The sequence below is a fragment of the Buceros rhinoceros genome, unplaced genomic scaffold (genome assembly GCF_000710305.1).
Source record: "Buceros rhinoceros silvestris isolate BGI_N320 unplaced genomic scaffold, ASM71030v1 scaffold41395, whole genome shotgun sequence".
Classification (NCBI taxonomy): Eukaryota; Metazoa; Chordata; class Aves; order Bucerotiformes; family Bucerotidae; genus Buceros; species Buceros rhinoceros.
Genome location: NW_010411863.1, coordinates 296 through 12712, shown reverse-complemented (window position 1 = coordinate 12712; position 12417 = coordinate 296). Strand labels below are relative to the sequence as shown.

The following is a 12417-nucleotide window of genomic DNA, read 5'->3' as shown; positions in this document are numbered from 1 at the left end:
TGTTGAATGGAGTGTTAAATGAAGTGCAGAGATAACTCTTTGACGGTGGGATTGCGAGACTGCGTGACTAGTATTGTGTGAGCTGGTGTTTGGCTCCAGTCAATGTGTAGATGAGGGAAGCGAAAGGTTTTACGATAGAGTGAAGCGAGCAGCTAAACTGTTTAAGTGCTAGGCTGTGATTAAACGGGAGAGGTTCCGGATAAGAAGGTGGGCATATAGAAGCAGGTGCAGGGTGTGTTTTGGTGCTACCTGCAGGTAATGCTGGACCTTGCAATGAGACGCAGGACATCAGTTTTCGGCAAACAGCCTGATTCTCAGCCAGTCTGCTGCTACAGCAGTCTGTGTTGATGTTGCCTAGAGGATTCAGAGGGACTGGAACACGGGAGCATTAGCCTGGTTTTACAACCGAAGGAGGAGCCCAGGAGCAGGGTGGGGGAGCGCTGGGAGGTGGCAGGTAGTCAGCTCAGCTGTCTGGTGGTGGGCAAAGGCGCCATTTGAGACTGTGCTGTGGCGGGGGTGGGTGTCCACAGAGTACAATGCTGCCTGCTGTCACTGGTAGCAGTTGGATGTTTCCGCCCTGCCGTACACTGAGCTGTGTCTCTTTGCTCGTCAAGAGCAGTAACTTGGTACCTTTTTTCCTGACTAACAATTTCTCATTTGATTTCTAGGGTGTTTTCCTCCACCTCCCTGAGACCCCTCTTTCTCCTCAGCATGTCCCTTCTTGGCATCCTCTTGCTGGAGAGGTGGAAGCCCAGGTTCCTGTTTGATTTCTCAGGTATGTGATGAGTAGCACTGTAGCTAGTGACACAGTTCTAGTGTTACCAGCTGCTGGGCTATGCCACAGCAGGTCCTCTCTTGGCTTTCTCATAGGTCATGTAAGCCCAGTTCCTAGTGTAACTGCAGGCTTTGGTACTGGTGCTGCCTCTTGCCTGTTTGTGTCAGATGTATCCTGACACTCTGAACATGGGGACAATTGGTCCCAGTGCTGAGAAGTTCTGAGAGTAGCTCATTTTGAGTGTGGCTAAGGGGGCACAGCTAGCTTGTCAGGGAGGCTGGTGACAGGGGTGATGCAGTGTTTCTGCTGTGTCTGTCCTCTCCTGCAGATGCCATGGGGAGAAGATCATTCCAGGTCTGAGCATATATGGCCAGCTGAGCTGGGGGAAGAAAACGGGGGTGGGGTGGGGTTTGCAGTGTATTGGTTTTAGTTAAGAGCAGCATGGGCTTATGCCCTGAAAGAGGCAGAGGAGTTGAGAGCTGCTTCTCCTTGTGGCAGGTAGCAGAGTGGCTGATGAGGTCTGACAGCAGGGACAGTTAGTGTATTGTACCTGTGCTGAACAGCATCTGGTCTCCAGCTAATCGGTGAGTCTGATCACTTGGCTTATCTTTCTCGTTTATTGAAGGGTCTTTACCGACATTAGACACAAAAGCAACAAAAGGAATAGCCTCAGGACGATGATAGACATGGATTGGCTGCTGTCAGCTTTGAGTGTCTCCTTCATCAGAATTTATTAAACAGCTGGACCCAGACCTGCCTACGGCATGTACTGCTCTGTTCAAAGGCGGCTCAGGGCCCTCCATCCCTGCCCCCCCCACCCCTGCTCTAGGGAGGGTTTCTGAATGAAAGCCTCTCTATATGTGTGTTTGTAAGGTGCCCTTTATTTGACCTAAAAGGGGACTGACTTAAAGGGTGCTTTCACAGAAGTCCTGATAAGATTAGATATGTTTCAGCTGTAGCCTTAGAAACTGTTTGCTTTGTGTGGTTCAGGTAACTAGGCAGCCAAACTAGACTGACCAATTTAATTTCCTGCTTATTCACGTTGGATTTTTAAGGGAATAGTTTAAAGCCAACCCAAAACATCTCACTTGAAACATGTCCAGAAATGCAAACGCCCGGTGCCCTGTACAGAATGGTGTCATTGAGGCAGGTGAGGGTAGGATCTCTCCAGCAAGTTGCAGTCCTGTGGAAGTTGTGTTATTACAGAAGAAATAGGAAATCCATACTGAACTCAATTTACATAAAACAGCAGAAAGAAAAACAAACAGAACTACACACCAGGGGTTAGGCTCATCCTGTGTCATCAGCTCTGCAAGAAGTCACTGCACATCCTACTGAGCCTCTCCTCAGTGTTCTTCCTCATATTTCACTCCTTGCTGCTTTTCTGCCACTGACAGCAAAGAACAGGGACACCTCTCTGACGTGCCCTGATTTGGACATGACACGGTCCACTAGACTGTGTTTCCTCAGCCTCTGCAAGGAAGGAGCGGTGCGCTGTGTTCCTGAGGGGCCTCCTGTTGAATTGGCACTGCTGAATACTCTCAGGGCTTCTCGTGTAGCTCTCACTTCCCACTGCAGCAGGGTTGTAGCTTTGTGGTTTTCCACCTCAGTGCTTCCTGTGAGCCCTTCCAGGAGCTTTGGGAAGTAGGTCAGTACCACACCTTCAAGAGTCAGCACGTATATACACAAACATCAGGTTGTGGCAGTTCTGTGTGTCTCAGGTAACTGCTTATAACATCACTTCTGAAGGAATGCTACAACCTCAGCGTGTATTTTGCAGTTACTCACACTGTGATCAGGGACATGCTAACAGCAGGGAGATGCACAACCTTTTTAGGTCCTGTCAGACGGGACTGCATATTTTCAGCTCCCACGCAGGGTATTTTCTCCATTTGTAACTGCCTCTACGTGGTGTTCCACTTAAGCATTGTTTAAGGACTTAGGAAGCACCTCCTCTTTCTCCTTAAGTGGGTATCAAGTAGGGGTGTTTTCTCTACTGTTGTTTGGCAGCTGTGTTTTTATCTGCATAGGAGAGTGTAGTGTGGAAGAGCTTTAGCAAAGCCTGCGTTGCAGTCGAATGCTGGTACTCGTTAAAAAGGGCCCCTGCTTACTAGCCAAAGTTCACACACAGATGAAGAATGCCTCTTGAGGAGGTGTGGAAAACCTTTAAGAGCCAAGGAATCCAACAGCGATAATCTGTCAGTACCAATGTGTAACCTAAACTCTTGCGTGGCTGACTGGTCTCCCAGAAGAGTCTGGTGTATGTCAAGTGGGTTTTATTAATCCACAATCTGGTGTGAAATGCCAACAGCAAGATCTCAGCTGGTTATTGATAATCTGAGGCCAGCTGTGGGTGTCCTGCTTGCTGGCTTAGTTGTACTGGTGCTAGACAGTATTGCAGCACAGGTTGGAGTTAGGTGTTACCTAAATGAATGTGTCCTGTCAGACGTGCCCTAGGTTTTTTGTGGTCAGGCTGTTCTTCCAGCTGATGTAAGATTCCAGTGCTTTGGGATGGACAGCAGGCAGACTACTACGGGAAGCAAGATACTGTTGATTTTAAAGACAGCTTGTGTTTTGCCAATTAGTTGAAATCATGTGGACACTCCACAGCCTGCTGAAGTGTTCTGCAGCTCCCCAAAGTGTCTCTGAAACCATCAGAAGCAACTGAGGAGAATTGTTTCACTCCCTCTGCTGGCATGTTTTGGATGGCTTGGATTACTGCAGTCAGCTGGAGAGGAGTGGAGCTCCTGTGCCATCCTCTTCAGTGTGCTGCTGGCACATCTGTCCCGGAGAGGACAGCAAACATCCCAGCACCGTGTTTGGTAGCATCTACAACTCATATCATCATGCAGCACAGATGGGCCAGTGCCAAATGTAATTTATTTGGTGGTTTAGTGCAGGTAGTAGGTGAAACTTTAAGATATGGCTGGATTTCTGCCTGCTGCGATTAAGCAGCTTTGGATTCCTGAGCACAATAACAAAATACAGCAATGGCGGTCTTGTGAAAGAAGCAACCGCCCCATGGGGGTGGAGCTGTGTCCACAATATTCCCTTCATACCCTGAGCTCCCTTTGTGAGCGGCCCCGGCCACCACGCTGAACGGTTGTGGGCAGAGGAGCGGATGGGCAGCCCAGCCTGAGAGCAGTTGACTCCTCTTGTCAGGCCCGATTACTGAAAATCTGGGTCACGCTCTCAAAGAATCGCCGTCTCCCCTGGGCGGGTGGCCTCCTGCTCTGCTCCGCTGCGCTGTGTGAGCTGGCTGGTGCGGTGCCTGCAGCGGGAGGAGGAGTCCAGCATATTCAGCCCAATGTCCCGTGTCTTGGGAGAACGGTGACAAGGCTGCTGCAAGAAATTGCTCTCTTCTGCAGCTTGAACCGGAGTCTGAATTCTCCCTGGGTGTTGGCTGTGATGAATGTTCGCCTCTTCTGAGCGTTTCCCTGGCGGAGTTGTCGTTGCTCCTGGGCTCTGCATCTGGCTGATAATGCTAGGGACAATTCAAACCCCTTTTTGGTCATGTTGCATTTTTAAGCCCGTTTTGAGCAAGTAGTCAGACTTTGAACGTGAAGTCCCTACCTTTATTTTAGTCCTGATTATGTGGTGATGTGCGGTGGGGGAGATAGAGTCTCACTGATTTTTTAGAACCTCTCGGACCAAGTTTGCTGTTGACCAGGCAGCACGAAAGATGTATTTGTCCCTACCAGCCTCAAGACATTAGGTTAACATGTGGAGGAGGGTAGACCTCAAGGGGCCTTTACAGCATGATCAGGACATGTTAAACACAGGAGACTTAGAAAGACTATGTTGCTGTGAGAGCTTTTTTCAAGCCCTGTACGTCCTCAGACACCAGTCAGCTAGCCAGGACACCCAAACCCGTGGGCAGCCAGGCTCATGAGCTCCAGTTGTCATAGAAGCATTAGGGTTTTTTTCCTCTGTATATCTAAAGAGCATAATTGTCTGTGACCTCTGCCATTGAAACACTGCATGAAGTAAGTCCCTGTTTGATCATTGCTGGGCTGGGTGTGGAGAGGAATGGAAGAAGCTTTCCCTTGCTGTTATCCAGAGTGCCAGACCTTAGGAGCAGAGTTATACCTGTGCCTGGCACAAAGGGCTGTCAGGGGACATAAAAGAGCCCTGACATTAGACAATTAGACACAAGACTGGTATTTGTTGCTGTATTGCATGGGAAAGGGTAGCAACAGCAGGGAGGTCTCTGGCATTTGTACGCAGCATCCTGCCAGGGACTTACTGTAGTCTGGGCTGGTCAGTGGGAAGTGCAGCTCAGACCTGCTGGTGCCATGTTCAGCCCTGAAGGGGAAGCTGAAGCTTTGCCGTCTGTGAGGGAAGGGCCAGGCAACCGCCCTGGGGATGGCACAGCCCAGACGCGTGGGACACCGGGGTAAGCTGTGTCATCCCTGCAGTGGAGAACACGTGCGCTAGTGGCAGGGTGCCCCTCGATACAAGTGCCATACGTTTGTCAACACAGGGTGCAAGGTGTGCTGGAGCACCCCCAGACCAGTGCTCGGGCTGCTCTGAATCTCCAGGCATGCTTGTCCAAAGCCTGTGCAGCTCAGACACCAAGCCACTGATTCCTGCTTGCATGAGAGCACGAAGAAGGTCTCCAGGGTGCATCCCTAGCTAAGGATGATACGTCTCCAGCTTGGCTCTGTTCAAGTGGTAAAAATGTCAGGTTGTATTTTTCACTTGGCTGACTAATCTGTTGTATTCTCTCTGCAGCACAGCCATTGGAGGAGCTGGGAGGGGAGAGGTAAGCTCACTGATGTGTTCCTTGGTGAGAGGGGAGAGTGGGGAAGCCTGAATTTAGCGTGGTGATCTCACCTGCCCTTTTTGCTGTTGTCAGTAGACCGCATGGCTCCTGCTGTGAAACATTGGTAGCGTTTTCTCCTGCACTGGGAGCTGCCTAACAGCTCAGGAGCCACGGTTTGAGGCTCTGGGGAAAGCTACTGCTCTTTCAGTGGCACTAAAACTGAAATGCTTCTGATGTTAGGAACTCTCAGCTTTCTCCCCTGGATCTGTCCTGAACTATTTTTAAGAATCCTTCAGAGAGAAGGAAATCCCCGAGACTGACTTTTGCAGGCTGTACGTGCTGTCTGTGGTGGCATAGCTTGCATCCCGTGCTTGGCCATGGTTATGGGTCTGAGCACCACGCTCCAGCTACCTCGGGCGTGATGCCAGAGGAGGCCACGTTAACTAGTTCCACCTCCACCGCTTCTGTCTGCGTGGCTTTGAGTAAACCGCCTGTGGCAGGGGGATGCTGTGGCATGGTGTCTGCTGCTGCTTGGCTCGGGTGTCTCTTGACTCTCTTCCTGATTAAAGGAAAATAACTGCCTCCAAATCAAGCATGTTCTGTAGCTCAGTTGAAGATGCCGTCAGTACTGTCAAGTTTTTGGTAGGGATCTCTGCTTCCCAGTTCAGCTGTCCTCCTGCTCCCCCGACCAAACAGACTGTGTTCAAAGATTGTCTTCTTGCTCTTGTCTGTCTCTAGTGAGGGGGTGACTTCAGGGGCACAACCTCACCTTCTCAGTGTCCCTGAGCTGTGCCACTGTCTGGCAGAGAGCTGGGTCACCTTCAGGCTGTACCTGCAGGAACTGCTACAGTACAAGAGGCAAAATCCTGCCAAGGTAAGCTGGAGATACCTACTCATCTGTGCAGGGGCTTTTCTTTCCTTCACTTCTGGCCTAGGATGTGGAAGAACATAAAATCAATATTTTTACAGTTGCTGTCCCTGTTTAATGTTTGCTGTTCGTTCCTTTCAGACTCTGCCGCGGGAAGGTTAAATAATGAATAACTGGCTTCCAGTATTTGTAACTGGAGTTGAACTTGATGCCTTCTGTGAATGGATAGCTATAGTTAGTGTTATTTCTTACCGTGCAGAGGAAGCTCGTAGACCGGGACTGGGGAGGAAAAAGGGGAGCCTACAGTCTCTGCCCCTTTCACAGGCTCTATTCTTAAGCTGGTCCTACCTATTTTGCTAGCCAAGGTTGTAGATAGCCACGTCCAAATGCAGCAGTGCTTTTGAGTGCATGGAAACTTGTCGTTAACTGTGTTCTGATGGCTGTGACATTAGTTGTTTGGAAAGGGTTTGTAGACAGGAGTTGCCTTAGCATCACAAAAAAGCGGCCAGCCACTGGGATTGTATCAGGCTTGATGGGGCCTGGTATCCCATAAGGAATGGGCTACTGTCACTGCTGATTACTCCTCTTCTGTTAAAACACCGTCCCAACTACAAGGAGTAGGAGACCAGGACGAAGACGCCCATAAAGCGTTAATTCATTGGGAGCAAAGCCCTTAGAGGGCCCTAGCTTTTGTAGACCCTTTCCATTATGAATGAAACTCCTCATTGCTGGATTTAGTTGATACCTGAACTCATGCCCTGGCTTGCAGGGTGTCTGTTCTCACTTCTCCCCCTTCCCAAAAGAATGCAGGACAAGCCATCAGAGCTGCACCATTATACTTCCACTTCTTCCGGAGGAGGAAGGTCCTGGTCTGGTGGGAGCATGGGTTCTGCCAGTTCTTCTGCCAGCTGGATTATGGTGTAGCCGTGGCGCAGCACCTGGTGACTCCGTAACAGCCTCCTGTCTCTGTCAGGACAGTATGGGCTGCTCTTAAAGTGCAGAGCTCTGCAGGAGAGATGTACTCTAAAACGTCAATTTGCAATATCGCATCCTGGCCTCGGGGAACATAATTTACTTCCGAAAGAACTGTCCAATAGAGTATTGATTCATTTTACTGGGGTGTTGGGTTACCTTGGTCTTCCTGCGCTTGAACCTCTAATGCTTACAGCTTAACCCAACCAAGCTGAGTTGTGACTGTCAGCATCTGAACGTGGTCAGTGCAGAGCTGGTGTACTGACCTTGTCAGGAGCATCCCTCATTTTGCTCTAACTGGGTTTCCTGCACGGGTTGCACAGATGTATCTCTGCCTCTTGTCACTTCTGTTTGTCCCTCTCTCTTCCTTCAGTTCTGCATGAGTGTCTGTTCAGGCTGCCTGATTCTGGCTGTAGTTGGACACTATGTTCCAGGCATAATGATCTCCTACATCATTTGTGAGTATAAGCAACTCTCTTGTCTGACTTCAGCTGAAACGTGACCTAACTGTGCTTTGGATACGCTGGTGGAAGCGTATTTGTGGCTTTCTTGAGGAGTTCTGTGCTAGGTGGTTAATCGATACAGGCAGGCAGCGTTCTCCGGGCAGTGTCTGGCTTCAGTTGCGTGCATGCAGTACGGCTGCGAAGTCAGGAGAGGGAGCTGCTGCTAAAACGTCGCTTCCCTCCTCTGCCCGTGGCTGGAGCTCTGCTGGTGAGGCTCCGGGGAAGCAGAAAGCTGCAGTCCCTCGGTTCCTAGAGTGGGCAGATTCCTATCGAGAGAGTTGTTAAAGAAGCTGCATGTTTAGTAAATAAGACCTTTTCAACTGCATCGTGAGTCCCTGCTAACTCTGAAGACTGTTCCGGGGGTCTGCTGCTAGCGCATCTATGTATGAGCTCTGTGCTGCTACCCTTATAAAATTTATGGTGACTTCTAGTTTTAATAACCTCATTTCAGCATGTTTGGGCTGAAGAAGAGGGCTTATGCTTCACCTTAACATAAATTTCTATCCTAACAGATCTGTTAGGAAAACCTGGTTAATCAAGCAGGCTTGGAATGAGTAAAAATAGCCATAGATGAGGAGTTTAGGCAGAATCAGGTGGGAAAGCAAATGCCATTCTGCTGCACTTCCCTTGATGCAATGTTGCTTGCTGACACCGCGTGAAGGGCTGGGTTGTGCTTGGTCTGTCTCTCACACCTGCCGCGTCCTGTGTCTGCAGTGCTCAGCATTCTGCTCTGGCCACTGGTGGTCTACCACGAGCTGATCCAGAGGATGTACACGCGTTTGGAGCCCGTCCTGATGAAACTGGACTACAGTATGAAGGCAGAGACGCTGCACCACAAGCATGAGAAGAAAAGTAAGGCCCCACCTTCTCCATTCCTTTTTCTCGTGCTGTACTCCCAGGGCGGAGCCTGAGCAAAGGGGTGGTGGGAAAGCACATCTGCCAACACCGTGTGGTGAAAGGCTCTAGCAGAGCAGGGGAGAACAGACTGAAAATTGAGGGTAATGGGGAGAGTAACTGGGCAGGGGATTCTGGGAATAGCAAATGAGAGCAACAGATTACACTTGTCTTTGGCAACCTTGGGCTGTGGGAAGCCTTTGCAGTTTCATGGGGCAGTAGAAGTAGTGGGACAGCGGGGTATAAAGGCATAAAATTCCTTCAGTCTCCTGTAAAGCTTTTCATCCCTTTCTCATAGAGCGACAAGGGAAGAGTGAGCCTGCAGCAGGTGATGAGCCAACAGCAGAGACGGAGAGTGAGAGCGAGGCAGAGCTGTCGGGCTTCTCCCCAGTGGTAAGAACAAGAAACGCTGAGCAGGAACCAGTCCTTCCTGTCTAGTCTGTAGCAGGTTGAGTGCCAAGGGGTGGTCTGAGAACAGCTGGATTGATAACAAGCAGCAGAGCAACAGGTCACTTCTTTGCAGAATCCCAAGGGGAGAAGGGTATATGTTTGGTGAAGGCTGTGGTTTCCAGTCTGGGTATTGAGAATTCAGTGCCAGAGGGATGGAGGTGCAGTAGCAGGACAAGGCGAGCTGTGCACCAGCCTCCTGATGACCTGCAATATTGCCTTGAATGGTTACACTTTATGTTCAGAGAATGTGAGTGTCTCCTAAAGAAATCAGCTCTCCTGATGTAACACACAGAGGTTCCTCACCAGTGGAAAAGGGAGGTGAGCAGCACTAGTGTCTCTGACGCTCTCCAGCAGACTGGGCGGGACCACAGAAACGGACGTGTCTTCCTTTTCAGGAGCTTTGGGCACATAGCTGGGCTGTGAGGTGGGAGGCTTCAGCTTCCAAAGGAATGCAGATACTTGGTCCACTGCTACTTATAGAAGGCTTTCTTGGGCCCAGCATGAATGCCGAAGGGAAGGGATGTTTGTTCCTTGGTGATCCCAAGAGAGGAAGAAGGATCAAAGCTGCCTGAGAATCCTACAGGCTGATCCCATCTTGTGCTGGCTCTTCCAGGTTCTTCACTGAGGGCCTGCAAAGCCTTAAGCAGTGAGTTATTGCAGGAAAGTCAGTGAGCAGAGACAGTTCTTCCCTGGCCATGCAATGAACAGTTTGCTCAGGCCCTTCCTGCTTTCATAATGTCCCTGTGCAGAGTCTCTCCAGCAAAGGACTTCTGACTGGAAGCTCTGGTTGGTGTGAAGGTGCCCGCAGGCAGCACCGTTAGTCAGACACCCAGGAATTTGTCCTTCTGCCTTCATCCCATGCAGGTAGATGTGAAAAAGACTGCCCTGGCACTGTCAATCACAGATTCTGAGCTCTCTGATGAGGAGGCTTCTATCCTGGAGAGTGGGGGCTTTTCTGTCTCAAGGGCTACCACCCCACAGCTGACGGATGTTTCTGAAGGTACGTGATGGGACACTTGGCTGCCTTCCTGACCCTGGGTGTTTTGTCCCTCCAAACAAGAGGAAGAGAACCCAGCTATTAGCAGGAGGAAGGCACTGAAAGGAGGAAGCAGTGGTAGCAGTGCAGCGTGCCCTGGCTGCATGGCTGACCATGAGCTGGCCCTGAGTGGAAATTTGCCTCTGATTACTGCCCCAAAGGCAACGCTCTTTGGTGACTCCAGCAAGGGAGCAAGGCCATCCACAAAGTCCCGCAGAAATAAGTGTCTGATGTAGTCACACACCATACATGATACTGGCTGAAGCAGGTCGGACACCCCACCCTGTCAAACTTAGAGGCTTGGGGAAAGACTGGCTCGTGGTGAGGAACATGAAGGTAACCACTCGGATGTGGTCATTTAAGGGTCTGGGGAGGGACAGGCAGGTGACGTGCTATAAGCACAATGTCCCTGCCCCCGTGGTTTTGGTGCAGGGCTCTAGATGCCGAGAGTGTGAGCTGGAGGAGGAAGTCCTCTCACAGCATATAGAACAGCGTGAGAAAAGGGACGCTCCACGGGAGTCATGCCACTGGCAGGAGGGAGTAACTGCACACCCCTTTCTGCTGCGCTCCCAGAACTGAGAGGATGCCCAAAAGCGAGCCCTGGTGTGTCAGCGAGGGGAGGTGGGTGGGAGATGTCAGTGCCTGGGTTGAGGTGAGGGGACCCGCGCCTTAATGCTGGTGCCTTTCAGACCTGGATCAGCAGAGCCTGCACAGCGAGCCAGAGGAGTCGTTTTCCAAGGACCTGGCAGAGTTTCCCTCCGTGGAAGAATACCATTCCAGAGACCTGGGACCACAGAGTGATGAAGATGCGTTTGGTGTGCCTCTGGGTCCTGAGCTTGCCCACGCTGCCCGCGAGCTGGACTCTGCCGAGAAGGAGGCCGCGGACTCTGACCTCTCCATCCTTCGCCTCGCGTCTCCTCTCCATTTTGTAAATACGCACTTCAACGGGAGCGGGCAAGCGGCAGGAGGCAGCACAGAGCCAAAGACTGTCCCTGCCCCGGGCCTCGGCATCTGCATTGACACGCTGAGCGAGGAGATTGTCACCACTGCCATTACCACAGCCGTGCAGAACACCCTCTCTGCCCTGCTGCGGTCCTCGGAGGCCAGCGAGGGGCCCTCCCTCTCCGAGTTCCTCCCCACTGAGCCCGAAGAGAAACTGAGCTTCCAAGCACAGCTGTCAGAAAGCGAAGTGGTGGAGACAGAGACAGCAGCTTCACCAGAGGATGAGGAGGAAGCAGATGACTTTGAGCTACTGGATCAGGGGGAGCTGGAGCAAATGGATGTAGAGCTGGGGCTCGGAGAGGAGCAGGAGGCACAAGAGTCTCCTGCCGCTCTGGCTCCCCCCTCTCCCACACTTGCTGAGCTGCCAAAGCAAGGAGATGAGGAGGAGGCAGTGATGACAGCAGCGTCTATGTCGTAGGTCTTCTCCATGCGCCCCCTTTTCCTCCATCGTCACTGGAAAGAAGGAAGAACTCACACGGTGAACGTGCAGTGGGTTTTTAGATGTTTGTGTTGACTGGGGTGGAGATGCGTCAGTGTTAATGTGCTGTGTGTGAATAACGAATCCTTTCCATCCTTCTAGAGCCCGGCCTTGGCTGGCTGAGCAGGAGACCCCCCTGCCCTGCGGCTGGGGAGGAGCCGGCTCCTAGAAGCCTTATGCCACAATCGAAACACCAACCCCAGCAAATGCTTCCTAGTAATGGTGCAGTATTTTGGTCTGTCTTCTGTTTGTCTTTCGTTTTGCACGCAGAGTACTGAGCTAGCTGTAGCTGCTGCTGATACCCACATCCCCAGTAGGACATATGCAATCTTATTTTATTGAGTTTCTAAATGGCTAAAAGTGTAAATAATTTTAACTTTCATTGGTTTCGTTCTTGGGGAGGGATAGGCTGCACAGTCAAACGTGGCTCTCAGGGGCTAGGGGAGGGTCAAGGGTCTTTGGAAGGGAGGGTGACAGTACGGGGACAAAAGCAGACGGGCACTGTGCAGCGAAGAGACCCCTTCTGCAAACCGTTGCCATCTTCCATGTCACTGCTGGAACAGGCTGTCGGCGATGCCTCTTCTATCCTCTGTCTGATTTGCATTCTGCTACCGGGTGGCTGTGGAGGTTTTTGCGGTCAATGAAATTTGCTCCTGGCCCTGTTCAGTACTCCA

At 51.1% G+C, this 12417-nt stretch overlaps 1 protein-coding gene across 1 annotated transcript; it reads left to right on the top strand.

Annotated features, from left to right (window-relative positions):
* Positions 1-674: 674 nt before the first annotated feature.
* On the top strand, positions 675-12271 carry FAM134A (family with sequence similarity 134, member A). The gene is made up of 8 exons (XM_010136152.1): positions 675-775; positions 5510-5540; positions 6279-6414; positions 7754-7838; positions 8598-8735; positions 9076-9170; positions 10092-10227; positions 10953-12271. Exons 1-8 carry the CDS (start codon positions 712-714, stop codon positions 11681-11683), a joined length of 1416 nt encoding a protein of 471 aa, XP_010134454.1. The 5' UTR covers positions 675-711; the 3' UTR covers positions 11684-12271.
* Positions 12272-12417: the final 146 nt, after the last annotated feature.